We start from the raw sequence: 18,977 nt of genomic DNA, 5'->3' as shown, positions 1-18,977 counted from the left end.
CTATCACTTTCTGAGCAGATTACCACATGCACTGCCATTGTAGCAAAAATGCAACCATAAACATAACATAAATGAATGGGCATTGCTGTGTTCCAATAAAACTTTATTCCAAAATTAGGAGGCAAGCTGGATTTGGCCTGCAAGATATAGCTTGCTGATCCTTGGTCTAGAATAAGTGAGACTGAAGAGTTTATTATTCAAACCAATAAATGAATGTTATTCAAAAATGGGGTTAATATCAGCTCAATATAAGAAAAAGCTTTTAAGCGATGTGAATAAAAATGGGGTGGGTTGCCTTGAGTGATCATTGTTCAAGAATAATTAATTTTTTTTCGTGTAAACAGATTTCAAAAAATTCAACCTTCCATAAATACTACTAAATTCAGCATCACTGTTTCTACTAAAATAACTTGTTTACTTTATAAAGATACCATTTCTGAATTTTTTTTTACCTCAAACTCATTGTAAGAAATATATTTTACATTGCAACCCAGTACACAAGTATAGGGAATGCACACGCGTGTGCACACACACAGACACACACAAACACAGAGAAACAAAATTTTCAAGAAACAATGTTTAGACTTACTACATGTAATACACTTTATTGTTTCCTTTTTTATTCTATTTCAATTTTTATTAAAAATACTGATCGTAGCCCACTAAATTGATTTCATGCAAACCAGAGTTCTAAAACATCCACAGGAGCCTAACCAAAGCTTCTGATAAGAAAGGTAATTACTATTTCAATACTATTTGAACATAACGATGGGAGGAAATTTATACTGCCTGTCTAGGATGCTACTTGTTGATTCAGAGAACATATATATGTATGTGTGTGTATATATACACACACATGTACCAACATACATACTGTGAATCAAAAGAAATAATGGACATCCTAGAGAGAGTAGGATTTTTCATTGTTATGTTCAAATAGTATTGACAGTAGGTAATACTTAACCTATTCCACTTTCTAAACTCTTTTCTCAAGTTCAAGAATTTCTAAGTTTCATAGGCTCTTAACACAGGTTGAATGGATGCCCCCTAGAGCAGAGTCTCCCAGGTGTTAATGGTGAGCATTATGGGCAATATTCAGGTACTTAACCACATGACTACTTCAGTAACCAGACACAGAGCACCCCGTTGCCCATCATGGACAAAGGGCCCGAGGAGCAGAGGGAGAGGTTTTGGAATACAGGCATCAAGAACAGCCCAAGGTGAAGACGGATGGGAAGCTGGGATGGCTGAGTGAGGACAAACAGCACATACAGCTACTGGCAGAAGCCCCGTATCTTTGTTTTCACATATTTCAGATACTTCTGTCCATCTGACGCTTTTCAGCCCCCCAAAACTCAGTATAACTTTTTAAATAGAATCAAATTGTTCATACTTTTTAATCTGCTTTATACATTAAGCAATCATTTCTAATGCTTCCCCATGTCAGATATCCTTCTACAATATATTGTAGTTTATTACTCTTTTAAATGGATACACCATGATTTATTTTACTAATCCTCTAGCACATCACTTTCAGGGACATTTTAAAGTTTTAGCCATTAAAAAATAAAAAATCACATGAACATCTCTGTATATGCACCTGTAGCTGTAGAATAAATCTTAAAACTATGTGGAGTTTTCAGTATTGATAAATAAAATTGCTCTCCTTAAAAGTTGTAACAGTCTACACTCCAACCAGGCATTCCCAGGTTGATAGGTATCATCTCCAATCTTAATACTTGTTTCATCTTTGTCATTTTATTAGGTGGCACGTTATTGTTTAAATTTGCATTCCTTTAATACTAAATTGTAGAGTTCCCTTATATTTCTTATGTAAACTGAATATTAACATGTATTTCTCAGTTTTCTATTAGTGTGTTCATATTTCTCCTATTAATTTGTAGACTTTTTCTATGTTAGGATATCAATCATTTGTCATGTGTGTTTGTAAATATTTTTATTTATTATTTACCTTTACACTTTTAACTTCTATGTAGAAAGTTCTTTCATTTTAATGTTTTCGTACCTATCAATATTTTCTTTCTGGCTTAGGAATTGTATTTAGAAATGTATCCCTCACTCCTAAAAATCACATAAATATTCATCTATATTTTCTACTAGTTTCTTGATGGTTTTTTTACATTTAACTTTTTAGTTCATCGGAAATTAAATTTGGTACATTGACTGAAAAAGGAATCTAAGTTAATTTCAATTATAATAGTTAAGCATTAAAGAACATTAACAACAAATCAGAAGAGTTGTTACTTTTGGAGGCGAGGGTGGAGAGAGTCACTGAGAAGGATAAAAAAGAGAGATTTAATTTTGTTGGCAATATTATATTTCTTATGATGATTGGATAGCTGTTGTACAGGTCCATAAACTCTTATCTGAAACCTTGGGACCCAATGTGTTTTGGACTTCAAAATTTTGGAAATTTTATAAAGATAATATGGTACATATTGTTTATTATGTAACAATGGGCACTAGGACAGCATCCCATAATCAAATACAGTAATATTTCTGTATCAAAGTCAGTTACCCAAGATACATGAATTTGCTATGGCAGGGACAAAACCAATATAGCTAGCCTCTTTCCTGAACTTAAATCTGTCATATCAAGAAAGAACCTTCATGCTTTGGTAGAAGACACTCCCCAACTAACACTAATTTTTTTTTCCTTTGGCTCAGATTGCCTTGCTGCAAAGACTTCTACAGGCATGCCTTGCAATTCTGTCATCCAACAGTGATGGCTTTCATCTAGCAAGGAAGCAGACAGATGACATGAAGAGTCAACCGAGTTTCTGTTAGAAAGAAACTGATTCTTGTCACTGGTTCTCATCCACACATAGTTATCCCAAATAAATTTTAACTTAAAACAGTATCCTTTCCAGCTAAAAGCCATAATCCCAGTTATCTATGTTGCAGTATAAACTCCTTTCTTACTATTCAAAAATTTTTAGTACAAATATGTAACCTGCAATGTATTCCCCACTCTTTTAATGTTCATCAAAACCCCAAGACAGAGAGAAGCAAGTCTTAGAGTCTCCTTACTTTGAGTTTCTGGGCTTCTCCTCTTACTTTCAGCAGTTCCGTTATAGAGTCCACAAAGCCCTGGTAATGAAAGTTGCACATTTTCTCAATTTCTCGGTCATGATTGCGGATGCGAGTTTCAAGCTTCTCCATGAATCGTCCATGTTCCTCACCATCATAGACAGACCTTTTAAAAAAAATGGCATGGAGATTATACCAGATTTACATCTAGGAAAGAGAAACAGAATTACAAACCCAGAAGCAAATTTATTTGGAAATCAGGTATTTAAGTTACATAAACCACAGAATAATCCAATTGTATTAATGTTGCCCCAATGCTAGATGAGTATTTTTTTTAGGAAAATCCAAAATTTTGTTTCCTTATTTACTGAAAAATATGTAAGTGTTTGACGGTATTTATCACAGAATTCTCATCATAAAATGAAAGGACTGAATTACAATTCCTCTGTACCTTTCTTGCTCAATTAAACTAATCTAGAAAAACTTAATTTTGGATAAACCTAACTATACATTTACTCCAAGATTATACCCAAGAACCTGACGCTGCTGGAGAGAAATAACGTAACTGTGCTGCTAGACTCAGTTTAGCTATCTGACAACAAATTTAAATTGGGCAGCCAGACACCGCTAGTTAAAAATAATGAAATTATCCCGCCAAATACCACCACCAAAAAATCACTTTGTAGTCTCCAAAATGTGTGAAAACCTTACTTCTCCTCTCCTCAAATGTCTACCCTCTCTCTCGCTCTCAGCTGCACTTCACAGGAAAAAAAAAAATTCCTCTCCTCAACCAACCTACTTACATCTGAAACTCCTATTCTGTCCACCCTCCTGTAACAATGGAAAAAGTATTTCAAGCTCTTATCTACAGTCAGTCATTCTTGTTGTCTCTAAGAACTTTCCTCCTGCAGTTATTCCCTTTTATCCCTATCCTGTATTATATATTTCTCCCACTCCACTAAGTCATTCTCATGGCTATTTAAACATGACTTTAAGAAACCTGTCCTTACCTACACATTTCCCTCCAGCTACCATCTCATTTCTCTGCACCCGTTCCCAGCAAAACTTCTTTCTACTTCCTCAGCCCCCATTAGTTAGCATCCATCCTACTGTACCTAAAGGCAGCATTTGCTATGGTTTAAATATACCTTCCTTCTTGAAACACTGTTTTCTCTAGACTTCAATGATACCACACTAAGTGATTTTCATCCTTTTACTGACATGCCTTCTCAATCTCCTTCCTGGGCTCCTCCTCCTCTATTCTTTTTCTAAATATTCGTAAAAGCTCTTCTCTTCCCTACCTATGCTCTCTCACCAAGAAATGCCAGCTAATCCCATGTCTTTATAATACTATTACAGTGGTAGACTTCCTAATCTATACCTTCAATTCTGAGCACTTCCCTGAGTACTAGACTCAAATACTCAGCTATAATTTAACAACTCCAATTGGATTTTTAAAAGCCATCTCAAATTTTAACACAGAAAAAAAAAAAAAAATCATCTATCACCAAACTATCTCCACTCCCAAACTTGATTCTCCCAAAAGCTCCCCACCACTCAGCTACTCCATCTCAGCTAATGGCACTATCCAGTTGCCCAAGTCAAAAATGCAAATCCAGGAATCACTCCTCATGTACCTCTTTTCCATCATACACCCCATCCAATCCATTAGTAAGTCCTGACAACTCAACCTCCAAAACATATCTTAAAATTGACCACCATCCCACCATTTCCACTAAAACCCTAGTCTAAACCTGTATCATCAGCACATTGGATCAATGCAATAGCCTCCTAAAAGTCTCCGTTCTGCACTCTTCATCCCCTCTACTCCCTGTCCCAATGCAGATACTCTCCAAACAGCAGTAAAAATGGTCTTTATGAAGCAATAGTTCAGCTGTAGCCTCCTGCTTAAATCGCTCCAATTCCTTCTCTTTACAAAAGGAATAAAAATCATAAATCCTTACCATGGCCTATAACATACCACATAATCTAACCTCTGATTATCTCTCTAACCTTGTTTCTCTCTAGGTCCCACCCCCTAGCCTTGCCTTCCTCCATCCTCTATGCTCCTGCTACAGAGGATTTTTTTTTTTAGCCTCTTCCTGCCTCAAGAATTTTGTTTTTACTGTTCTTAGACTAGTAACACTCACCCCCTGTATCTTCAAGCAACTTTCTCCTTCTCATCATCCATAGTTTGTTAACTATCTTCCCCCCAACCCATCCCAATTAGATTGTAAACTCACGGGCAAGAACTTTGTCTGCCATATTCACCACTGTACCTCTAAAACAGTGCCAGACAGGTAATAGGCAGTGAGTAAACATTCGTTGAGTAAATGAATAACATTATCTCTAAGAACACTTTGATCTCTGACATTTATTCAACAAATATACATTTGCTCATTACCAACATTTTCTGGTTCTACAATCATTTGTAGGTACCAGATCACCACGCTGGTCCTGTGGATAAGACAGCACCCACTCCTCAGCAGATCAGTTCCACTACCCAGAACTCAAGCAGTAACCATAGAAACTACATATACAAGTTTGGATTCCGGTAAGAATTCTGAACACTTACTTCAGAAAAACCAGAGCAATCCAGATTCATTCTCCTTCATTTGAAATAAAGGGATAAGATCTTCAAATAAATTATAAACAATCCCGGCTTTGACAATTAAGACATACTATAGCATAACCACTTGCCTAAAAGAGCTACTGGGAAACACAAGACAGAATCTACTACTGACATTTCAACTAACCTCAAATAAGCATAACTTTTCCCCTTCCAAAGGAAAGGAAAAGAAAGATTTCCATGTAAAGGCACCAGTATTCCTTGCCATTTGAAGAAGAGGAATAACCACGGAAAATTCATCAGTCGAAATGGTATAAGAAGATTATTATTCAATACTGAGACAAGCCTCTTGGTTTCAAATTCAGTTATATCTTGACCCATTAATACTTTTAAGTTAGGTAGTAAGTATACTTCCTTCTACAATGTAAAACTTATTTTTCTCCCTCCAAAGATCTACATTAATATAACAAAAGATAACCTCAAGGAGAAGAAAATCTCATAGTTAAGAAATTCATAATTTATCCTAGCTCCCTGAACTTTCTATAAAAAAAGTATAAATCAAAGAAAGAAAGAGTGGATTTTTGCTGCCTGACTGCGTGGCCTTGGTGTTTAGCAATGTAATTAACTAGCTATGAGTCTTTGGTCAATTCAGTTAATCTCGCTCACCCTCAGCTTTCTCATTAGAAAACAGGAAGCAATCCATTAGAAATCCTCTTTAGCATCAGCCTAGCTCTGAATTTCTGCAATTCACTTCCACTTTCAAGTCCAGTCAGCAATAATGTAAAGATCATACATTTTTCAGAACAGTGTAGAGAGGTAGTTCAAAACAAGTTAATGAATTCTCTACATCCTTATCACTAGGCCCCACCTGTTTCTCCTATTTTAGGGCCTTTATGATTCTAATATTCTCTTCAATTATAATAATGTTGAATAACATGAAAGATTTATAGTGAATCTCCTGAATATCTTGAGAATTTTAAAAGTTAGAATAAAATGTAAAACCCACACATCTAAAACAGGAGTTTTGGACTATATTTAATTAACCTGTGTTCCATGAGTATGCATCTGGAAAACCACAATTTCCAGATTTTATGTGGATTTTGTGTGTATAAGCAGAAGCACATATGTGTAATTTTTAAGGGACACATCACAGTTTTCATCTGGTTATCAAAGGGTTAAAAACCACTGATTTAAAGGTTTTGTTTCAAACTGCCTAACAGGAAAAGGCAATTATAATTATAGATCCGTACCTAACAGTTAAACTCACATCAGCATTTCACGTGTATCTCAGACTTAGTGCTAATCAGCTATCAGATATAAAATGCTAAAAACAAAAATAAACAAGTCTTAAATTCTGGAAAAGTCAGAGATCTCCTGAAATTAACCTAATATTGGTAATCAACATTGCACGTGAACAGAGTGTCTCCCTCCCCCACAATAAATGGATTAAACTGGAGAAAGACTGCCATCTAGTGATGGCCCATTTCTAACATGCTTTGAAACTTAAATTTGATGTGACCAAGCAAAGAGGGGCTGCTTAAAAATCTAAAAACTATATTCTATAATACTTGCTAGCCAAAGTCTTATAACTTGTTATTAAATTATATTTTATATAAAGTACTCTAATGTTTAAACATCCGTTTCTAATAGAAAGCAGGATCTTGAAAACATATGCTTTTGACATGTGTGCCATAGGTATGTCACAGTTAAACAAGACTACAAAATAAACTGCACCACTGGTTTAATTATTTGTGATAATCCAAAGAATATTCTGGTACCTAGTGAAAGGTAAACAGGAAGATATGTTTGGAAACTAGCAACTTTTAATAGTCTACATTTTTACTCAACTACATAAATGCTGCCTTTTGGAGTCTCATTTCCAAAAAATCCCAAATAAACCACAGGTTTTTGTAAAAAGTAAAATGTTTTACCCTAGTGTCCATATCTGACACATACTTCTGAACATTCCACCTAGATTAAGAGAGAGATTTTAATTTATAAAACACTGCAGGAATTCTATTCAACAAAAATATTTATGATTCCCAAGTACTGAATCATTACAGGATTATATCACTTGCAAGAACTTACATCAGCTCCAATCTGTCAAAAGAGAAAATAAATAAATAATGTAATGAGCATGTGTTATCTCATTTAAATCCTAGGCATCTTATAAATTAGACATTATTCCCATTTTATAACTGAGGAACCTAAAACCCAAGAAGATGAAGTAACTTGCCAAATCCACACAGCTAGAAAGTGTTCTCTGAAGTACATCAGTCTGTCTCCTTTTAGAGCAAAGGAAAGTAAGAAAGTCACATGGACCTCTAAAACGTTAGAGTTGAAAGAGGTCTCGGGGATGGAATACAAAGCTTTTATTGTACAATGGAGGAAACTGAAGCCAAGAAAAGTTAAATGCCTTAATCAAAATTATATTGCTTGTTACTGATACACCTGGGCCTGACTCCCAAAGAAAACAGGAAAAACTAATGCAATGTGAAGCCTGACACAAAGCTAAGTGGCTTTTAAAAAGACACACACACACACACACACACACACACACACACACACACACACACACACACACACACTTCTACTTTATGATGAGTTAGCTGCCTATTAGTTGTGCCTACACAACAGCTATTCCATTCTTCCTGCTGGAAGAGTTCCAATTTGTTCTGGTACTTCACCTTTCCATCCTACCGCAAGGGGTAAATACTAATTTAGACCAATCATGGTAATTCCATTCCCCTTGTCAGTGACCAGTTAACAGATGACACAACTCACTGATGGAAGTAAATGGAAGTTTGGAAGTGAGGATCCAAGGAAAGGTTTCTTTCCTGAAGGATGCAGGAAAAGAAACTGCTTTTCCTACTTTGGACATTGTCCTGTACAATGCTTAGGGATGCAGCAACCATCCTGAGAAGAGAGGAGATATTGCCAATAATTTGAGGATTGCAAAGGGGAAAGATGGAAAACAACTGGCTCCTTGATGATGAACCAATCCTGAAACAGTCCTATCTCCAGCCTTCACGTTATGTGCATTAATAAATTTCCTATTTTTAGGGAAACTTCCTATTTCCACTTTGTCTCAATAGTCTGCTACTTTCAAAGGAAAGTATCCTAAATGCACAACACTGTTCATTCTTCAAAGGTAGCAGGCAAATCAAAGAAACAACCAGCAGCCAAAGTCTAAACATGGCTAAGGAATCCTGTTTCCAGGACCTAGACTGCTGCTCTTCCTGGTTTTCTTCTTAGTTAAGAGTTAACTCCCAATTCACTCTTCAAATCTCAGCTTGCACCTTACTTTTTCTGGAAACCTTCTCTAATCACATAGACTCTGTTATGTGTTCCTCCTTTGTTATTAATGCCATCACAGAATCTATTTAACTATATTCTGATTACCCATTCACTTGTCAGTTTCCCCATACCAAAATGTTAATCTTCTGTGTGTTGAGACTGTGTCTTACCCATTTTATCTCCAGCTCATAGCACAGAGCCTGGCACAGAGGAGATCCTCCATGTATGCTAAAGACAGAGAAAGAGAAGGAAGGGTAGGAAACTAACATGTGGGTTTCTGACTGCCTCAAAGATGGATGCAAAAGAGTACATATCAAACAAAGTTTATCTGTTGAGATGTTTTCAGAACCAAGGAGAACTTCAAGACACAAAAGACTGAACGTTTTGCTTTTGTTTTTGATTAGTCCAAGAAAACATTCCAGAATTTTTGTTCTTTTCTTTTTCATATATATGTTTTTTAACTTCTGTCATGGTTTTAGTCCTGAAACATTTTCTTCTTATTAAGATCCATAAAAGCATCATTAGTATCGCTGTTTATTCCAAAAGTTAAAAATAAAGTGGAAAAACAGATTTGAGCAGGATGTTGAAAGAGAAACTGCAGGAGGTCAAGAGGATTTTAAAGTCCCTTCCCTTCCTTACTTCAGTTTGTCTATCAGTTTAATTCAGACCTTACTATGGTAATTTGGATGCTCTGAGTGCAAAACGTGAAAGTAGATCACTGTATATCACCATCCATGACAGGGGAAGCATATGCTAATTGATGAAGTCTAAGCTGAAGACTACACCCAAATGTTTTTGGACTGCCATAGGAGACCAAATACATTAAAATCCTTTTCCCACCTTTGCAAATACCAAGGTATCCAACTGGCTTCACTAAGATAGCCCATGCAACCGAAAGAAGTTGTGATGGAACTCTCCCTCAAGGCAGGAAGGGAACCCCACACTTCCATTATGGCTATTTTCAAAGGGATAAAAACAGGGTAGAGAAGTTTCAAACGGCACCTAGCCGAAGAGCCTACTAAAAACCAGGTATTGGTTAAATAGCACAGGAAAGTGGAGAAGGGGACCTTGTCACAAAACATCAGTCAAATCAACAACAGACTATTAGGAAATAAACTAATGAAAGCAAGAAAACTCCAAATTAAGGATACGGAGGCTGCTCTAACTACTACCATGATAATGTCACACTGTTAGAACAATTAATCAGCATAAGCAACTGAAGACACAAAAGCACTACAGGATATGATAGTGGCTTCATCTTGGCCTCTGTATCAATTTGCATTAAGTGCAATAAGATTTATTTCATTGCAGCTTTCAGTGGTGGTCATAAAATCTGACAGCTAAAAGTTGGGTTTCAGATGCTGCTGCCAAATAAAAGAAATACTCCATCTACAGCCTGGTGATACTGATTGAATCTAATACAGTTGGTATAGAGAGGGTTATAATTAACATTGGTAGATTAGCTCCAGTTTCACTGCATGGAATTCAAAGTGTCAAGTTTAACACTTAAACATGTAAAGTTAGAACAAAATGAAACTACTGATTCACTTACTATCTACCACCATCATAATGTGTCTGAATCTAGTGTATGTTAGTAGAACTCTTCAAGATCCTTTACAAAAGATTTAAGTATTTAATTTAAATAATTACTCTGAAGAGCTATGAAAATATTTTAAAAGACTGCCTATTAATTGAAGAAATGCTTCAGATTCTCCACACTTAAAATTATCATTATGGTTCCAATGACAGGGATCATAAAGGTATTCATACAGAAAAACAAACCAATGGGGTCAGGTATTAGAAACACTTAAGTGAATAGTCCTGGTCTCCTTATGCATGTAGATTTAACGTGGGCCTAACAAAATTAGACCAGCCAAGTTTCCCAGAATCACTAAATCAAACTATAATAAATGTGACGTCATTTGTAAATGTGTATGTTGTGTATAGTATGTATGTACCTACATAAGTACACATTATATACACATATATGTATGTTATATAGTGTGTATGCTATATGTATGTGTCTGTGATACACACACACATGCACGAAACAAACACACACGTACATACTTTTCTGATTTTCTGAGAAAGAACCAGACTTGCCAACATCACATTCAATTCCTGGTCTAATTTCACACCCCATGGCCAAAAATGATCACAGTTTGAGACTCCTTAAGTCTATAAGCAATGAAGACCCTGAAAGGAGGATGGATAAAAGGTATCAGAATAGTTTCCATCCTAAACAATGATGGAGAACTAAGTAGGCAAAACAGAATAAAGTTCCATGAACAATATGTAAGACTGGATATACCATGAAAAACCTTTCTACTACTAAACTTCTAAAACTGCTGCATTAAGTTTCTAAATCTTTTTTAGTGCGTGGCTAAGCAAAAAAGAAAATAAGGAAAATTTCCAGAGGCTAAAACAAAACTGGAACAGGAATCCAGATTCTACCGATCCCTTATAACTAATGCTTCTATTTTATAGCTATATAGAGAACAAGATACAAAACCTAGGGCCCACAAGAGACTGGGAGTCCAATGAGAGGCCTCCAAGTGAATAAAGCCTAGACACCCAAGGGCTACACCCTTAGTGAAAGATGTAGAAAAATTCTTCCCCATAAAAGGAGGCTGAAAGGAAACTTACTTGTTTTGGGTGGGGAAGCGTGGAGACGGACTCCTGGGATAATTTGAAGCCACAACCTGGCTTCTCACCCAAAGGGAGGGCCCATGTTCATACTTAGTATTACCTGTGTGGTCTGAGATATCTCAAATTGAGAATTTATTTTAAAAGTCTGGTTGTTAGTGCCCCCAGAAAACTGACTGAAGAAAAGGAAAAGCTTCTCTAGAGGAATACATCTTAACAATAGTTCTAATTATTTTCACAAATAATAACATTCCTTTGAGCTGAACTCAAGTATCAAAAACCATGAAACACACAAGGAAACAAAGCATATAAACAAGAATTAACAAAAACAACAGAATCAGACTTGCTTGAAAATAAATATGTATAAATTAAAAATAAATGTGTAATATGTTTAAAGAAACATGAGGGAATTACCAAAACAAAAACAGACACACTGGAAAAGATAGACCTTCTGAATAAAAACTATAATTACTGATATTTTTAAATTTAATAAATGGGAAGGGACAATATTTAACTAGGAAGTATGCGTAAAACTTATACAAAATGCAGCACAGAGACAAAAGATGTAAAATGTCTTAGTCTGTCAGGCTGCCATAACAAAATACCACAGATTGGGTAACACAAACAACAAAAATTTCTCTCTCACAGTTCTGGAGCTGGAAGTCTGAGATCAGGGTGCCAGCATGGTCAGGTGAGGGCCCTCTTCTGGGCAGCCAACTTTTATCCTCACAGGGCAGAAAGGGCAAGCAAACTCTCTGGAGCCTCTTTATAATGGCCCAGAAAACTAATCCTGTCCATGAAGCCTCCACTCTCTTGACATAATCACCCCCAAAGGTCCCACCTCTTAATCCTCTTAATACCGTCACCTTGGGGGTTAGGATGTCAACATATGAATATTGATGGGACACAAAACACTCAACCTATAGCAGGAAACATTAAAGAAAGGTTAAGAACATGGAGAATAGGATGGGTTTAATGGGAGCTCTAGTAAAAAATAACAAACAGCTTCCCTGGTGGCGCAGTGGTTAAGAATCTGCCTGCCATCTGCCTGCCAATGCAGGGAGTACGGGTTCAATCCCTGGTCCAGGAAGATCCCACATGCCTCGAAGCAACAAAGCCCGTGCGCCACAACTAGTAAGCCTGCACTCTAGAGCCCGCGAGACACAGCTACTGAAGTCCGCGCACCTAGAGCCCATGCTCCACAACAAGGAGAAGCCACCGCAACGAGAAGCCCGAGCACCGCAACGAAGAGTAGCCCCGCTCGCTGCAACTAGAGAAAGCCCGCATGCAGCAATGAAGACCCAATACAGCCAAAAATAAAATAAATAAATAAATGTATTAAAACAAACAAACAAACAAACACGTAATATTCGGAGAAATAGCTGAGGATTTCCCAGAATTGATAAAAGATACAGGAAGTTGTTATCCTCAAAATAAAACGACAAACCTATAAGCCTCACCAAAAGAAGTCCCCCAAGAGAGGAAAAGCACTCTTCTCTATTCAGCTCTATCTACCAACATTTAGAACTGGCTGCCATTCTCTTCATGACTCAACTACAGTCGTGTGTAGAACCTTACACTGATGGAGCTAATTACACAAATACATGAACCGTTAGCAGCATCCAAACATTTGGTGTGTCTTTTACCAACTCATTCTTCCACGACTAGAACATTTATTCCAAACTACTGCCATTCTCTTTAAAAGTCCAACCTTGATCCAGCAACTTACTTTTGCCACCTAATTTCGTAAAGAAAATACAAGCTTATTAGGCATGAATCTTCTTAATTTCCTGCATTCCAATATACAAGTCTATCTATATCTCTATCTACCCTTACATTTGTGCATTCCTATCTCAATAAAACAGACATCCTACCTTACTTATAAGACTAATCCTATGTTCTAAAAATCTCCTTTCTCCTGTACCCCATCAATACTTTTTTAAATGTCTGTACTTTTCATGTTTCAGCTCTACTGACTTCTTTTTCTTAACAAAACATGTCCCCTCTTAACAAAATAACTTGGCGCTTTTTTGTGTTTTTTAAATGAAGTACTATTAAATTAAAATCTCTCTTCCGATAATTTTAATCTGGTATCCTTTCTCCTTCCCTCTTTCTCCTTTCACAGTTAAGATTCTTAAAAGAGCAGTCTATACTCACTGCCTCCATTTCCTCAAATTGGATTTGCTCTTCGATCCAGCGTAGCCTGTTTCTTACCCACATCCCCCCAGTGAACCTATTCTTGCTAAGGTCAATAAAAGCCTACTAATTGTCAAATCAAATATTCATTCTTCTGTTCATCATTTACTTGACTCCTCTTTTGTATGTGCCATCGCTAACCACCTCCTCTTTCTTAAATATCTACTCCCAGGGTTTCTATTACATTCCCCTTCTCAGTCTCCAAAAATTCTTCGTCCTTCTGGCCCTCAATACCTGCTTGGACTTCATCTCTTCTCATTCTTCATACTCCCTCAGAGATATCACCAATACTTCAGCTTTCACTGTTAATTAAACATCTTTGGTTCCCAAATCAATAACAAAGCATATCCTTCAAATCCTATAAACCTGAATATTCAACCACCATTCATCCTCAAACACATCTCAAAACAGTGCATGTCAAAGGTTAAAATCATTAACTTTTCTACCCAAACCTGCACATCCCTCCTATATTTAACCATCTCAATTGAAACAACCAGAGCCACCCAGTTACCGACACTAGAAATACATAAGTTAACCTTGACGCCTCACTCCACCTCACACCTCCCTCCAACTAATCAATCACTAAGGCCTCCCAATCTAATTCCATAATAGCTTTTCTATGCTTTTCTTCCTCTCTATCCTCCTCTGCTACTGCCTTGCCCTGCGTCATTATCTCTCCTCCAAGCAATTGTTTTCACCTCCCTCTCCTTATTTCCCTAAAAATCCATGTTCGATACTTCTCTCACAGTAATCTTCTTTAAATGAAATATGATCATGAAACACACACACACCACACACACACACAAACACACGCATACCACAATTTAGGGTTAAGTCCTGCCTCAGGATCAAGTCCAAAGTCCCTAGCATAGTATGTAAGACCCCTCCATGTACAGATTTATCTCTGAATACTCCCCACACTCACTCTACAACTCTACTTGAAGTTCCTTGAGTGTGCTGTGTAGTCCCTCTACCTACAATCTCCTTACTATCACTTTATCTGGGAAATTCCTCCTCATCCTTCAAGATTCAGCTCATAACACACCCCTACTACTAAAACTACTAACACTCCCTTCCTACTACAACTACTATACCCTGATATAGAAACTACCCTCCTTACAAACTAGGCAGAGCCTAAGAAACTGTTCATAAAACCAGCAAGAATTTAAGCTTGCACTCTCTGGAGACATTTACATCAAATAGGATTGTGAGTCCATTCTTTGAATATTCATACTGAAGGTTACTTTTCTCCTACTTACTGATATGCTGATATTAGGCATCTTTTCCCAAAAGAAGCCAACTTCAACTACATTAAAAACCTGTTACATCAAAAAATCTACAAACAATAAATGCTGGAGAGGGTGTGGAGAAAAGGGAACCCTCTTGCACTGTTGGTGGGAATGTAAATTGATACAGCCACTATAGAGAACAGCATGGAAGTTCCTTAAAAAACTAAAAATAGAACTACCATACGACCCAGCAATCCCACTCCTGGGCATATACCCTGAGAAAACCATAATTCAAAAAGAGTCATGTACCACAATGTTCATTGCAGCTCTATTTTTACAGTAGCCAGGACATGGAAGCAACCTAAGTGTCCGTTGACAGATGAATGGATAAAGAAGATGTGGCACATATATACAATGGAATATTACTCAGCCATAAAAAGAAACGAAATTGAGTTATTTGTAGTGAGGTGGATGGACCCAGAGTCTGTCATACAGAGTGAAGTAAGTGAGAAAGAGAAAAACAAATACCGTATGCTAACACATATATATGGAATCTAAAAAAAAAATGGTCATGAAGAACCTAGGGGCAAGACGGGAATAAAGACACAGACCTACTACAGAACGGACTTGAGGACACGGGGACGGGGAAGGGTAAGCTGTGACAAAGTGAGAGAGTGGCATGGACATACATACACTACCAAACGTAAAATAGATAGCTAGTGGGAAGCAGCCGAATAGCACAGGGAGATCAGCTCGGTGCTTTGTGACCACCTAGAGGGGTGGGATAGGGAGGGTGGGAGGGAGGGAGATGCAAGCGGGAAGAGATATGGGAACATAAGTATATGTATAACTGATTCACTTTGTTATAAAGCAGAAACTAACACACCATTGTAAAGCAATTATACTCCAATAAAGATGTTAAAAAAAAAAAACCTGTTACAGCATGTAATAGCCTATTTTTAAGAAATATATTTAAAATTCTATTTTAAAAAAATGAAGAAACAAATTCCGTTAAAACACCTAGACCTATCCTTGATAAGAAGTCATATAAGACAAGTGGTACCCCTTTACAGTCACAGTATCCTCATTTACCACCTGGCTCTCATTTTGACACTGTGCAAATCTGAACCATCCTTGAACCTATGAAACCATGCGTGATTTGAGGTAAATTTCACCAGAAGTACTATCATCCTGTTTTGCCCTAAAGTTCTTGAACAAATGCATAATAATATCCTAGAAATTAATGGGCACCACCACTAATGACATTCACTGATGGAAAGCTGAATTGGTACTTTTGTTTTGAAATGTTTATTTGTTCATATTTTTGAAAGGGTACTACACTGAGCACTCTACACAGTAATGATTTATTTACATGTCTATATCCCCTACAGGACCATGAGTTCCTTGAGGGTTTACACCTGGAACAATGCCCACCTCCCACAGAGAAGACATTATAAAGTGACAAAGGGCCTAAAGCAGTGCCCAAAAATGTTTCAACATTTAGACTTTCTCCAAAGACAAGCACTAGAGTTAATAATAAACATTCTTGCTTCAAAAGTAAATTCAAGTTCTAGCAGTGCAAATAATTTGTACTTCAGCTAAAATGCTAAATAGAAAAGGAAGGAATTAGAGGAAGAAGGAACTTAGAAGGTTCAAGGAAATCTACTGTAGAAGTGTCTGGGAATAATTTATTTCCCTAGCTCTCCTCAAACCTTCTCTGGAAGCTAGGAAAAGGAAGATGATTAAATTGCAACAAGACCTGGCTCTGAAGGGAACTGGTATTTCTGGCCCTTGTTGCCAATAGAAGGGGAAGGGTGACAGCAGTCCCTAAGGGCTTTTAGAAAAAAATTGCTTCCAGGTGGAAAGTTTTTATGGTACTCTGCAGCCTGGAGCCATTTTTTGCTTTCCTTCTTAACTACTGATGATTAAACCATGGACAATCAGACTGCAACAATGGAAACAGCTCCCAAACATCATGGTTATATGCTCCAAATTACCAAGCTAACTCTCAAAGGAGAGAAAAAAATTTGTTGGCAAAGTCTGTCTTTTTTTAAGGGGGAGGGCAGGGTGGAGTCTGTTAAAGATTTGTATTTGGTAGAACATAAAAGTAGTCAAGAATTCTGTACCATAATGATAAACATTAGTCTCATACCCAGACTAGACACCATAATGTACAGTCACGGAGAGCTGAACAAAGGGCAATGCTAAATGTCCTGCTATTTAGCAACTTTTCATTACTCTGTTTTGACCTGGATCAAGTGTTCTATTAAATGGTTATCATAGGGGTACGCAGAGAAATCCTACCACACATCATATGGAACAGCTAAGTTGATTTACACCTGATCATGGTTTTGAAAAAACTCTGAGGTGCAAGTCTGAGTTTGTAATGATGGCTCAAGAACATGAGGGGGGAAAGTTACGTATAGTTCCAACTCATAAGAAAAGCAAAGAAAATTAGAGGCCAATCATTCAACCACCCAGCAACTCAGTCTAGGAAATCTTACTATACCGATATCACCCGGAACATTAAAGGATAAATCCAGCTCAAAATTACAACAGTAAACATAAGCATTTTAAAAATAATGTACCAAGCCCTCTGCTGAACATTTTACATACACTAACTCACTTATTGCTCAAAAATAATCCTACTGGAGTAGTTACCATTATCATCATTTCACGCATGAAGCAACCTTTCTGACATTGCCAGTACACAAAAACATCTACCTTCCCTAGGTTGCTACAGTTATATCAAGGAAAAGATGAAAGAAAAAGGATGAGAGGGAAGAAAAGGAAAATGGGACAGAGGAAGATGAGCACAAGAGGGAGGAGGCAGAGGTGAAAATCACCAAAATAATACAAATAATACAAATGGCATGTTTGAATAAGGCAATTGTGACTTTCTTCTTTCTACTTTTCTAACTTTTTATTTTCTTAAACATGTATTGCTTTTATAATTGAAAAAAGGAAGTGCATTTTTAAAAGTCTAGAATAGTACCTGGTTCATAGTAGATGCTCAATAAAATACTAATTAAAATTAAAAACCAAACAAGAACAAACACTTCAGAGTAACCTGGGGCCTAGTTTTTAATAATTATTCAAAAACAATTATGTAAAAAAATAGAGAATTTCTTCTCACAATCTATCACCTACAAACCCAAGAAGCAATCACCACTGCTCGGAATTTTTTTTTTTTTTTTTTTTTTTTTGGTCACACTGCCACAGCTTGTGGGATCTAAGTTCCCCAAGGAGGGATCGAACCCATGCCCCTCTGCAATGGAAGCGTGGAGTCCTAACCAATGGACTGCCAGGGAATTCTGGAATTTTAAAACTTCAGTATCTCTTCTATATTCTAACCTTCTCATTACTGATCATAACTTCAAAATGTATTTAAAACATACATATATTTGATACCCCGAAATTTTTTATTTGAAAACTCACATAGCAGTTTCCTAGAGCCCTTCCATAGCAACTATGAACCTCACCAATTAATGTTCTTTCATGATCCTTCAAATGGGAGGGGAAGAGGGGAGCCTCAATGGTTATTACCATGGAAGCTCTGATCTATTACTCGATTTAAGTAACTTGATTTGTGAATTGGAAAAGCCATTTTCTGTTGTTTCCTATACCACTAACATGATATGCAAAGAACTCCCTACCAATATCATAAAGCTATTTACAAAAAACCCTTCATATTTTAGATGAAAATAAATGAGGACCCACCCCTCCTCTCACACCATGTTTCCATTAGGAATCAATACTGTGCTTTTTTTCACAGAAGCATTTGCTTAAGGACAGTATACACTAGGCCATTTTAAAGATCTCTCTTTAATATGGAAATACAGAAATGTACAGAAAAAAGGAACCTCAGAAATGACTGGCCTTAATTCGCAGATACAAGTTCAATTTTTTTTTTTTTTTTTTTTTTTTTTTTTTTATGACCAAGTAGAATTTATTGAGGAAAGCAAAGTTTAACATTAAAAATTCAATTA

At 36.7% G+C, this 18,977-nt stretch overlaps 1 protein-coding gene across 4 annotated transcripts in view; it reads right to left on the bottom strand.

The window, feature by feature from the left end:
* Positions 1-18,977, bottom strand: part of EXOC6B (exocyst complex component 6B) — a 722,841-nt gene that overhangs the window by 629,543 nt on the left and 74,321 nt on the right. For 3 of the 4 annotated variants that reach the window (XM_082426006.1, XM_082426005.1, XM_082426007.1), the window contains exon 2: positions 3,052-3,217. In XM_082426006.1, the coding sequence (XP_082282132.1) occupies positions 3,052-3,217 (166 nt within the window). Of the gene's footprint in view, positions 1-3,051; positions 3,218-18,977 lie in introns of those variants that run through there. The other variant, XM_082426008.1, reaches the window with a different exon arrangement.

This window comes from Balaenoptera physalus (assembly GCF_965194825.1).
Source record: "Balaenoptera physalus genome assembly, chromosome: 15".
Classification (NCBI taxonomy): domain Eukaryota; kingdom Metazoa; phylum Chordata; class Mammalia; order Artiodactyla; family Balaenopteridae; genus Balaenoptera; species Balaenoptera physalus.
Note: the sequence above shows the minus strand (reverse complement) of the source record. Positions and strands in the feature narration are given on the sequence as shown.